Source organism: Coptis chinensis, chromosome 6, assembly GCF_015680905.1.
Source record: "Coptis chinensis isolate HL-2020 chromosome 6, ASM1568090v1, whole genome shotgun sequence".
Taxonomy (NCBI): domain Eukaryota; kingdom Viridiplantae; phylum Streptophyta; class Magnoliopsida; order Ranunculales; family Ranunculaceae; genus Coptis; species Coptis chinensis.
In genome coordinates this window covers 5,371,326-5,381,898 of record NC_141461.1, presented here as the reverse complement: position 1 = coordinate 5,381,898, position 10,573 = coordinate 5,371,326, and the positions used below count along the sequence as shown (strand labels likewise).

The window sequence follows — 10,573 nt, the reverse complement described above, 5'->3', positions numbered from 1 at the left end:
CGAGGCCTTTTCGGATAAAACCCCACACCCATGGCCAAGATGTGGCCCAAGCCCAATGGGTGGTTAAGTGGGGGACAATATCGATACTAAGTTATCCCATGGGCATGAAGGACCGAGTTCATGCTGTCTAGCAGGCCCTATCAAATTCGTTATCCCATGGGCATGAATACTCGCGTATGGTGGGCATGAATACTCGCGTATGGAAGAGGAAAAAAGACAGTGGTATCAAATTCGTTATCCCATGGGCATGAATACTCGCGTATGGAAGAGGAAAAAAGACAGTGGTAAAACTAGGAAATTCAAGGACTATAGTACATATTTTTCATTTTTCATTTTGTACAAGATAACTTTAAAATGGCCAATTTCTTGTTTCTCTTTGTTGGGCTACTGATGCTGATGGATTCCTCTGAAGGAAAGGAACGTCGTGATTCATGTTAATAAAAAAATTCTAATCCCTTCTAACTATGTTCTAAATCAATTGTCTGTCATCATGATTAATAACTCAACTATATTTAGTCCATTATAATTAACCAATTTGTATGCTTGAAACACTGGTGTCAGATACATATCCTTCGAGTTTCATCTCTGTCATCAAATGTTCCAACTTAGAGTATATGTCATCGGCTTGTGGATGTGAGTGATCGCCTGCAACAAACTCATGGACGGTATTATGGAGCTCAATCCAACTCTTCCCAGGCTTTTTCTTCACTCCATTCTCTCTCATCAGCTTCCTCAACTCGTTGACATCATTCCATTTTCCTTGAGATGCATATATGTTAGAAAGCAGCACATATGCTGCCGAATCACCGGGCTCTAGAGCCGTTATTTTTTCCATTGACCTCTTCCCTCTGTCTAGATCACCAAGACTTCTGCAAGCACTGAGGAGCATACGCCAAACCAAAGCATTTGGATCGTAAGGCATTCTGTTAATGAAATTTTCCGCTTCCTCCAATCTCCCTGCTCTGCACAAGATATCAACCATGCAGGCACTATGCTCATAGCCTGGTTTAATCCCGTATTTTGCTGTCATTGAATAGAAGTACGTCTCAGCTTGATCAATCAACCCAGAGTGACTGCATGCAGTCAACAAAGCAACAAATGTTATCCCATTTGGTGTGATTTTGTTATTCCCTATTTGATCAAATAGGCCAAGAGCCTTCCTTGTGCATCCGTTTTGTGCATAACCACCAATCATCGCATTCCAAGTGACTATAGTTTTTGTCGTCGTTGTGAGCCCATAGAAAACTTGTTCTGCTTCATTTATGCTCCCAAAGCTAGCATACATTGTTATGAGAGCATTTGCCAAAGGAACATCTGTGGTTAATCTCGACTTCAAGATCAATGAGTGAACCTGTCTGCCTTGTTGTACAGCCATTGTATCAGCACATCCTGATAGAAGGCTGGCAAAAGTAAAATTATCTGGCTCCAGGTTTTCTTGCATCATCAGACACACAAGTTCCAGACCCTTGTGACCATGACCATTTTGGGCCAAACCCAGAATCATAGAGTTCCATGTAGTTGGGTCCTTTTGCTCAATTTCATCAAAAGCACGTTTTGCATCTGATACTACCCCAGACTTAGCATACATGTCAACAAGGGAGCTTCCTACAAAAGCATCTACAACAAGGCCTGATTTAATCAGATTTCCATGTACTATTTTCCCAGTTCCCAGGCAACCAATATTTGTGCAAGTGGTTAAGATTCCAATGAAGGTGAAGACATCAGGCTCGATTCCTGAAAGTTTCATATCTAGAAACAAAGCCAAAGCTTCGTCATATCTTCTATTCTGGGCATGGGATTGAATCATGGCATTCCACGAGATAAGATCAGGTTTTGAAATATTTTTGAGAGCCTGCAAAGAGTAGCTAACTTTTCCATGTTTAGAGTACATGGTGATCAGGGCATTTCCAATTGACGCATCTGTGTAGTATCCGGATTTAACAGCAATGACATGAAACTGTTTGCACTCTGCTATTTCTGATTGAACTGTCATTGCTTTGATCATGATGGCTATGGTGTACTCATCTGGTGAAATTCCATTCTCACCCATTTGCATAAAGAGCTGCAGTCCCTCTTTTATGCATTGGTTCTCTATATATGCAGATATCATGGTGTTCCAAGCAACAATGTTCCTCTCAGACATCCTACTGAAAACAAGGTATGCACCGTTGAGATTCCCAGTACTTGCATATGCGTCTAAAAGAGCAGTCATGACATAAACATTCATACTACATCCACTTTTATATATTTGAGCATGAAGCGCCTTGCTGTTATGTCCACATGATCCGAGAACACTCCCATAAACATATTTGTCCGGCTTAAAACCTTTTTGCTGCATTTCAACGAAAAGTATCAGCACTCGATCCCTATATCCATTTTGAGCATTTGCAGTGATAATGGAATTCCATGAAATCACATCCAGCTCTTCCATGTTCTCATAAACAATCTCAGCGTCTTCAAGAGTCCCTAATTTGGTGTACATATTAATAAGAGCATTTCCCACTTGAACATACTGAAAGAATCCCGTTTTCATCAAATGGCCATGAATTTGTTCACCATATTTTAAATTCCCCAAGCCAATAGAAGCTCGTAATGCACTCGGGTATGTCCACTGGTTATGTGTAACCCCTGACCCAGTCATTTCTTGAAATAGAAGAAACGCTTCGAGAAACTGCTCATTCAGGCAGTAACCAGAAATCATTGCATTCCAAGAGACAGAGTTCCTCTGACTCATTCCTTTAAAAATCTCTTTCGCTGTCCCCATCTCCCCACATTTTGCGTACAGGTTAATGAACTGATTTTCCATGTAGGTGCTTGGCTCATAACCAATACTTTCTAGGTGGGAACACAGTCGAATTCCTTCATGCAGAGCTTTCTCCGATATACATTGAGAAATAAGCGAATTGTAGAAGTCAGAATCAAAAGTCGAAGACTCCAGAGATTGTATTGCTTTTTCCAAACTGATCTCTTTTTTTGGAGTCCCATTAAATGAAATACTAGGATGGGGTTGTATGTTCTTAACTGTTCGATTTGGCAAGTTGGCTATCTGCAGGTAAATGATTTAGCATGGAATCAAAATTTACGAAGTATATAAGAAGCTCACAAGGGAGAAGTTAAGCTTGCTAACCTGGGGAAAATGACATGTAGTGTGCAGAGAATTTACAGTTGCTTGCCTATTACTCCTTCCTTGCAGTTGAGTTGTTAAGGGTACTGAAGTGGTCATGGTTCACTCTCCATGCAAATTCCCACTCTGGCGGGAAACTTGGTGAGGAAGACCGTTGGTTGTCAGAAGCACATAGCCTAGTATAGACCGATTTGAGCTGTTGCAGATATATATGGTTATAACGAACTTGTTTCATCTGGGGGGAAATTGAGTGGTCTATATTTGTTGAAAGAGATAATGAGATGGTAGACATGAAAAATGTATCCATTGCTAATTCTAGTACCAAACTGTTTAATCAGTGCCTTTGTATCAGTCTGCTGAGGAAATTCTGTACATGGGTCAGAGGTCCACCCACATTTACCAATTCACCAAGACTGCTAATACTCTTCTGGAGTGACCAATTCCTGACCCGGATTGTTGAACAACTGATTGTAAAATGTAAATTATGATGTACGAATGGTTATTTTTGTGAAATTAATACTGAAAATCAAAAAAAAAAAAAAAAGGGTTGTTATGTGAAATTATAAAATCATGCTGTCCTTTATCCTGGCCGAAAGCATCAAAGCAAATTCCAAAAGTAACACAACAGCCCACAAATTAAAGTGAGAACTAGAAAAGTAAGTAGGCATAGAATTAGATTTCTTGTCCTTAAGGGTTAACCAAAGAATCTTTAATGCTATGCAATGCAAGTTATGCAACCTTATAAAATTCTCTCGCAATCACCTGATACGTCCTGCATTATTCTTAGACCCTTGCCAGTTATATCCTAGTGCTTATCATCATATAAGCTGATCATCGGATTATTCCATAGGAACATTGATTTTCTTGTAACATTTTCTCGACGATGGGTGACATGACTCACAAGATGTTGATCGAAAGTGACTATGAAGACGACGGCTTCATAATAACCGATGACACAAACGAATCCAATTTCATACTCATTGTCAATGCAATCCTTAGTGGCACAGCTCGTCTCAACGTCCTGCTACCAACTGCTACCATCCTCTCCTTCTCCATCTTCACTCCAATTCTAACAAACGATGGCAAATGTGACACTCTAAATCGATATCTAATGGGTATTTTTCTAGTAATATCATCCATATCATGTGTTTTCTTCATCTTTACTGATAGTTTTCGGACGGCTACTGGGAGGTTGTACTATGGAATAGCAACCTTTAGTGGTATATGGACATTCAATGGAGGTAGAAAAAAACCATGTGTGCCATCTGATTATAAGCTAAGATGGTCAGATCTGTTTCATGCATGTCTTTCTTTAGTTGCATTTCTTGCATTTGCGGCATCAAACATTGATATCATTGAGTGTTATTACAAACCAATGCCAAGGAAGGTTACAAACATTGTACCTCTTGTGGTTGGTTTTGTGATTAGTGTCTTGTTTGTTGTGTTCCCTTCTAGGAGAAGGGGTATTGGGTATCCTTTCTTACTGCAAAGGGATGCTTTGTACGTTAGAAGCTAAGTAACCTCAAATCATGTTTTATGGTTCAATTATCTTTAAATGCATTGTAAAACTGAAAAATCTGAGTCCAAAACTTATCAAAATGGAGTCTAATTCAACATAGACAAATAAAGTGAATTATGATATCTGCATTTTATTATGAAATTCTTCTCTCATTTGTTCATGCCATTTGTGTGGGAGTAATATTCACATCTAATGAATATCAGGCGCGTGTACCTCATGTCCTCGTCCTCCGAGCTTGCTTCATAAGCGACTCGCCTCATGTAGGTGATCTACTTCGGCTCGTACTATAAGCAACGACACCATCGCCCGATCTAAGATGTTTGTCCTATGAGCTCGCCCCAGGATGACACAAGTCGAACGGACGAACTCCTGCAGAACGCTTCATCTCATGACATCATCCCTTGTCCAGATGCAATCATTACCAGGGACATACTTACACAGCCCATTACCGCAAAATACGAACCACTGCAACCACCACTCCCCATCATTACGGGATTCCTACCAACACCATTCATACACTCCTTCTCAATCTCAACCCTACATATGTGTTTGTCAGCACACGTGTAGTGTGGATCCTCATGATCAACAACTATAAATACCCCCTACATGAACTACGTCAGACCTTATTCTACTCTCCCCCCATAAATGAGAGATAGATACGTAGGCAATTCGCTCAACAACGAACTTGGTCTTTCCCATCTCCAAACCCATTCTCCCCATAATTATATTTGTTAGGTTGAACTAAATCACACCTTTACATTAATTGGCATCGTCTGTGGGGACGATTTCTTGAGAAACCACTTTACAAAAACAAAAACAAAAACCCTCAAGCCCACGAAGCATGGCAAGCCTCGAAGCTCAAATCCATAGCTTAGCAAGTCAGTTAGGTACAATGAATGAGCACATCACCCCTTTCAGGCAGGAGAATGTTGCATTACGAGCACAAGTGGACGCGCAAAATCCGCTGGTGCTATAGCATATGACAATATCAACGAAGTTAATCAACAGATTAACGAGCTCTCACAAAGAATAGATCAAAGTGCAGTCAAGAAGGACGCCACTCAGATTGTTCAAAAGATGCTCAAGACGTATCGTGCTTCCCCCTTCACTGCTGAGGTACTCAGTAAACCTTCTCCTCCAGATTTCATCCAACCACGCTTTGCAATGTATGATGGGAGCACCTGTCCTGGTCAACACGTGGCTCGCTACATTCAGAGCCTCGCACTCTATAGTGCCTAGGAGTTTGACCATCTCCACTACCGTTTGTTTTCTGCCAGCCTTAAAGATGGCGCTCTTGATTAGTTCTTTTCACTCGAGCCAGACTCGATGGTAGTTCGATTTATCGCGGGATGATACAACTATAACAGGTCATGGACTCTGAACGGAGCTCGATCTATCATAAGTCGATTGCATTCTGAATGGGAGCTCGCAACAGCCATATGCGCAGTTCGATCTAGTGCAAGTCAATCAAGTTTTAAACTAGGGGCTAGCCACAACCATCTCCTAACTGGGGCTAGTCATTGCCATCTAAATAGGCTCAATTTAGTTATTATACTCTATACACCTCCAGAATTACTACCACACCTATGGTGTTATCTCACATTTTTTACAGGTTGATCAAGCTCCAAACTAGGGGCTGGGGACTAGCCACAACCATCTCCAGACCGGGCTTATTATTGCCATCTAAACATGTTCAATTTTGTTATTATGCTCTATGCATCTCCAGAATTACTACTGTTAGTTCGTACTAACTCTTTGGTGCTAGCTCGCATTTTGTACAGGTCAATCAAGCTCCAAAACTGGGGTTAGCTACAATCACGCCAATTCAAGGCTAGCTATCAGCTGCGACTTCCAAATCAGAAACACTCACTCGAACTCAAACACTCTCTAGAGCTAAAATGTTCTCTACAGCAAAATGATCTCTCAAGCTCAAAGGCTACATAGCCCTAATACTACTCACTAGTTAAGGACTTATACTTCTAGGATCAACTCAGTGCAGAATGCTTACTTAAGCACCAATGGTCCCTTGACCTACGCTCACTGGAGCAGAACGCTGCCATAAGCACTAAAAGGTCCCTTGACCTACTGAAGCAGAACGCTTCCATAAACGCTAAAAGGTCCCTTGACCTACTTGGGCAAAACGCTTCCATAAGCATTACAAGGTCCCTTGACCTCGAGCAGAACACTTCCATAAGCGCTAAAAGGTCCCTTGACCTACTGACCTACTCGACCAGAATGCTTACTTAAGCACCAATGGTCCCTTGACCTACGCTGTAATGCCCGTATTTAAAATACGTATTTTTTTCTATTTATTAATTAATTAAATTATTTATTTAAAAATCAGTTGGATTGGATTTGGGATACGCGGGCCTGATTTATGGGCCCGAAGTCGTGTTTGGCTTGGGTTTGGACGGACATATAATCACATTGTTCTAGAGAATAGGGTTCTTGGAGAATAAAAAAAAAAAAATGGGGGCTTGTTTGCTCGGCGTTGGGATGACGTGACGACTTCGGACTAGGAGGATTCGTTAAGTTGTTCATTAAGGTGAGTAGATAGCGGAATCCAGAATTTTCTTGGTATACGAGGACAAAATTCTCCCGTCAATTGTTTCTATTCATTTTCGGTTTGTTTATTTTGTAGTTATTCGCGATATTGTCGAATTGATTAAACTAGATAATGTTAGGGTATATTTTGTTTAAGTTATTGGACTGTTGTGCTTATTGGGCTGATGAAGCTCATCAAGAGAGCGTCAATGGCGGCTCCTCTGTCCGTATGCGTTACTGTTAAACTGTGATGGGGATGGGTTGTTTGATATCGGTGGTTAGAATGTCGGGATGGATATGGGGGGGTGGCGGTAAAGCTTGCACTGTCCATTAATGGCGGCTTGCCCAAACCTATAATATAGTTTGAACTATGTTTGGTCATTTTGGTGGTTGAACTCTTGTGCTATGACTTTGTATTGTTTGGTTTGGGAGTGGAGCTTGAAGAACCATTAATGGGCCCAAATTTATTTCGGATCTAGTTTTGGAGAATATATGGGGTTTAAGAGTTGGGGTTTTAGCTTTTAGTAAAGTGGTAGGGTTGTCGCGGGGTTCAAAACCGAGTGGAGGTCGACGCGTGGTCGATCCGGTGGTGGGATTGAGAAGATGGCTTGGGCTGGGGTCGGTTTCGAGTTCTTGGGCCTTAGCTTGTTTTGTTTGGGCGGACCAATTTGGCTTAGTCTATGGGCAGTTCATTTATTGTTGTGCCCGATTCTATTTTGGTTTTGTTGGGCTAGTTTTGATTAAGTTGTGGGGATTTTGTTTTAGTTTTTTGGGCGGTTTGAGTTCAATTTTTGGACCGAACCACTTAACTTGTTTTGGGGCGGTTTCTAATATTGTTCAGTCCATAGGACTTATTAGATATCCAAATGGGTCTTTCAAGATGTAGACTTTTGGGGTGGGTTAGAACCATTACCTTAGTCATGAGCTCATGAGCCATGCACTTTGACCTTAGCCATGAACCATGGCTATGATCCTGAACCTGTTGAACATAGAAACGACAGTTTGACTTCGACCATGACGTGTTGACTTTGATTTTGACTTTGACCGTTGACCATTGACTTTGACCGTTGACTGTAGAATGTTGTTTTTCCAGTTTTTCACATATTTGAGAATATGGACAAATATAATAATAAAATATTGTCGAAGATTATATAACGTTGTTTGTCATTATCTAATTAAGATTTGACGTAAGTAGTGTGTAAAGCATATATATATTAGGCTTTGATTGTGGACTGTGGACTGTTTAATTGTGTTACATTTTATGTTGTAAATTGTATGGACAAATCAAATGCTAAAATGCTGTGGAAGATTGTATAAATTTGGTGGTCATTATCTAATTAAGATTTGACGTTGATATTGTGACATTATATAATATATGTTGGGATATATATACATTAAATGCAATAGTTGTGAAGAAATAAATGTATAGACACTCTATTATTTTATTTGTGAGATGCTAGTAGAGTATTTGTGGATATTTTCTACGAGATTGTGGCTTAGTGCAATAATATATTGGCACGTGAAAGAATGAAAATGGTTATGAGATATTTTGAGATATTTCTAAATATTGTGGCTTAGTGCAATAAGGTAATTGACCTGCACGTGATATAGTAGAATGATTATGAGTAATAAATGTATCCTGAATAAATTAAATAACGAAAACCCTCGAACTACCACAACTCATGTGATTTTGTGTGTGGTATGTATGTGATATGATTGGCCCTTGTATAGGGGTATATATATATGAGATGTTGATTGACCCATGTGTTGGGCAATCGTGAAATTTAATAGTGGCTTGATTATTCTCGCTCGCAAAATAGAGCGACGCGCGATATTTTATGCGAATAGTGGCGATGCTTGCATAATGGCTTCCGTGTGAGGGTTTTGGTGTGAGGCAGGCATCCCTAGTTCATTAGCGGAGTGATACATTATGTAAGGGAGGCATGTGGATGTAGAAGGCGTTGGGTAGCAATTGTGGTAGCTGGAAAACTAGGTAAGACATAGATCTGACGTGAAGGGACACACAAAGAAAGCCGTAAATAATATAATTATGGTAATATGTTGGTTAACTATATATCTTTAAATATATAATTGTATATGGCTTTGCGAAGTGTGGGTCAAACTAATTACTTGGGCGAGAGACGACCCACTCGTAATTGAGCATGAAATGCGTACGGATATAATACCTCGTGGAGGAACTAAATGCCTTTTATTATGAGTATGGTTTGTTGTGTGGTGGGTGGGAAGTTAAAGGCGCTCGATTGGAGGAAGGACCGCCTTTACTTATTGTAGTTAAGAATGTCGATTAGTTGTTGGGAGTTAAACGTGGAGGAATTAACCGCCTTATGGAGTGTATGTTTATGTATAAATATATGTTGTATTTTTACTCACACCAAAGATTTTTATAATGTCAATCTGACGGATTTGCATGTTTGCTTATCGGGTGTGTTCATTAAATGAACATAGTTGATAAGTCTTGACAGTTTAGTGTTGAAGAGGATTGGTTCTTTGCTTGTGGTTTCAAGCAAAAGCGTCGCATTTCAAGATAGGCCTTGTTTTCCTTTGAGGTGATATAGATTTTCAGTTGAGATAAGGTTATTTGCATTTTCATTTGTAAATTTTTGTAATGAAGATGACTTTTGTTTAAGTTAAAATTTTTATTGGTTTTATTTAATATTTAAACTGTTTATGGGTTTTGGGAGTTGAGAGTGCGTCACAACTCGGAGATCGAAGAGTCGGAACAAATAATGTTTTTCCAGATCAGCCGAAATTAGGGGTATGACATACGCTTCATCGGAGCGTAAACGCCATAAAGCTAAAAGGTCCCTTAACCTACTCGAGCAGAACGCTTCCATAAGCGCTAAAAGGTCCCTTGACCTACTCGAGCAGAACACTTCCATAAGCACTACAAGGTCCCTTGACCTACTGGAGAAAAACGCTTCCATAAGCGCTAAAAGGTCCCTTGACCTACTCGAGCAGAACGCTTCCATAAGCGCTACAAGGTCCATTGACCTACTCGAGCAGAACGCTTCCATAAGCGCGAAAAGGTCTCTTGACCAATTGGAGCAGAACGCTTACATAAGCACTAAAAGGTCTATTGACCTACTGGAGCAGAACGCTTACATAAGCGCTAAATGGTCCCATGACCTACACTCACTAGTGCAAAACGCTCTCAACGAGTTGAACGCGCAATTGAACAAAAGCACTCTCATGAGTTCAAACGTTCTCAAGCACAAAACGCTCTCTCGAGCTCATAGGCTACTTAGCTGCAATATTTCTCACTAGTTAAGGACCTGCATTTCTAGGATCAACTCGAAGGCGAAATGCTCCTAATCGAACTAAAACACTCTCATGAGTTCAAACGTTCTCAAGCACAAAACGCTCTC

General features: G+C 40.3%; 2 protein-coding genes and 1 long non-coding RNA gene across 3 annotated transcripts; 2 read left to right on the top strand and 1 right to left on the bottom strand.

The window, feature by feature from the left end:
- Positions 1-494: 494 nt before the first annotated feature.
- LOC147491001 (pentatricopeptide repeat-containing protein At2g33680-like) lies at positions 495-3,266 on the bottom strand. Its single transcript, XM_086568808.1, has 2 exons — positions 3,128-3,266; positions 495-3,046 (listed from the first exon to the last, which is right to left on the bottom strand). Exons 1-2 carry the CDS (start codon positions 3,221-3,223, stop codon positions 527-529), a joined length of 2,616 nt encoding a protein of 871 aa, XP_086424934.1. The 5' UTR covers positions 3,224-3,266; the 3' UTR covers positions 495-526.
- Positions 2,035-3,692, top strand: LOC147491000 (uncharacterized). The gene is made up of 2 exons (XR_015199815.1): positions 2,035-2,158; positions 2,811-3,692. It is a non-coding gene; the product is annotated as an uncharacterized LOC147491000 (long non-coding RNA).
- Positions 3,693-3,849: 157 nt separating this feature from the next.
- LOC147490999 (protein DMP2-like) lies at positions 3,850-4,779 on the top strand. The gene has a single exon (XM_086568809.1). The coding sequence runs from the start codon at positions 4,008-4,010 to the stop codon at positions 4,638-4,640; it is 633 nt and encodes a 210-aa protein (XP_086424935.1). The 5' UTR covers positions 3,850-4,007; the 3' UTR covers positions 4,641-4,779.
- Positions 4,780-10,573: the final 5,794 nt, after the last annotated feature.

Coding starts and splice junctions, on each gene's coding strand:
- LOC147491001 (XM_086568808.1), bottom strand. CDS start 3,223: ATGACCACTTCAGTACCCTTAACAACTCAACTGCAAGGAAGGAGTAAT. Junction 3,047..3,127: donor CTACATGTCATTTTCCCCAG/GTTAGCAAGCTT, acceptor ATTTACCTGCAG/ATAGCCAACTTGCCAAATCG.
- LOC147490999 (XM_086568809.1), top strand. CDS start 4,008: ATGGGTGACATGACTCACAAGATGTTGATCGAAAGTGACTATGAAGAC.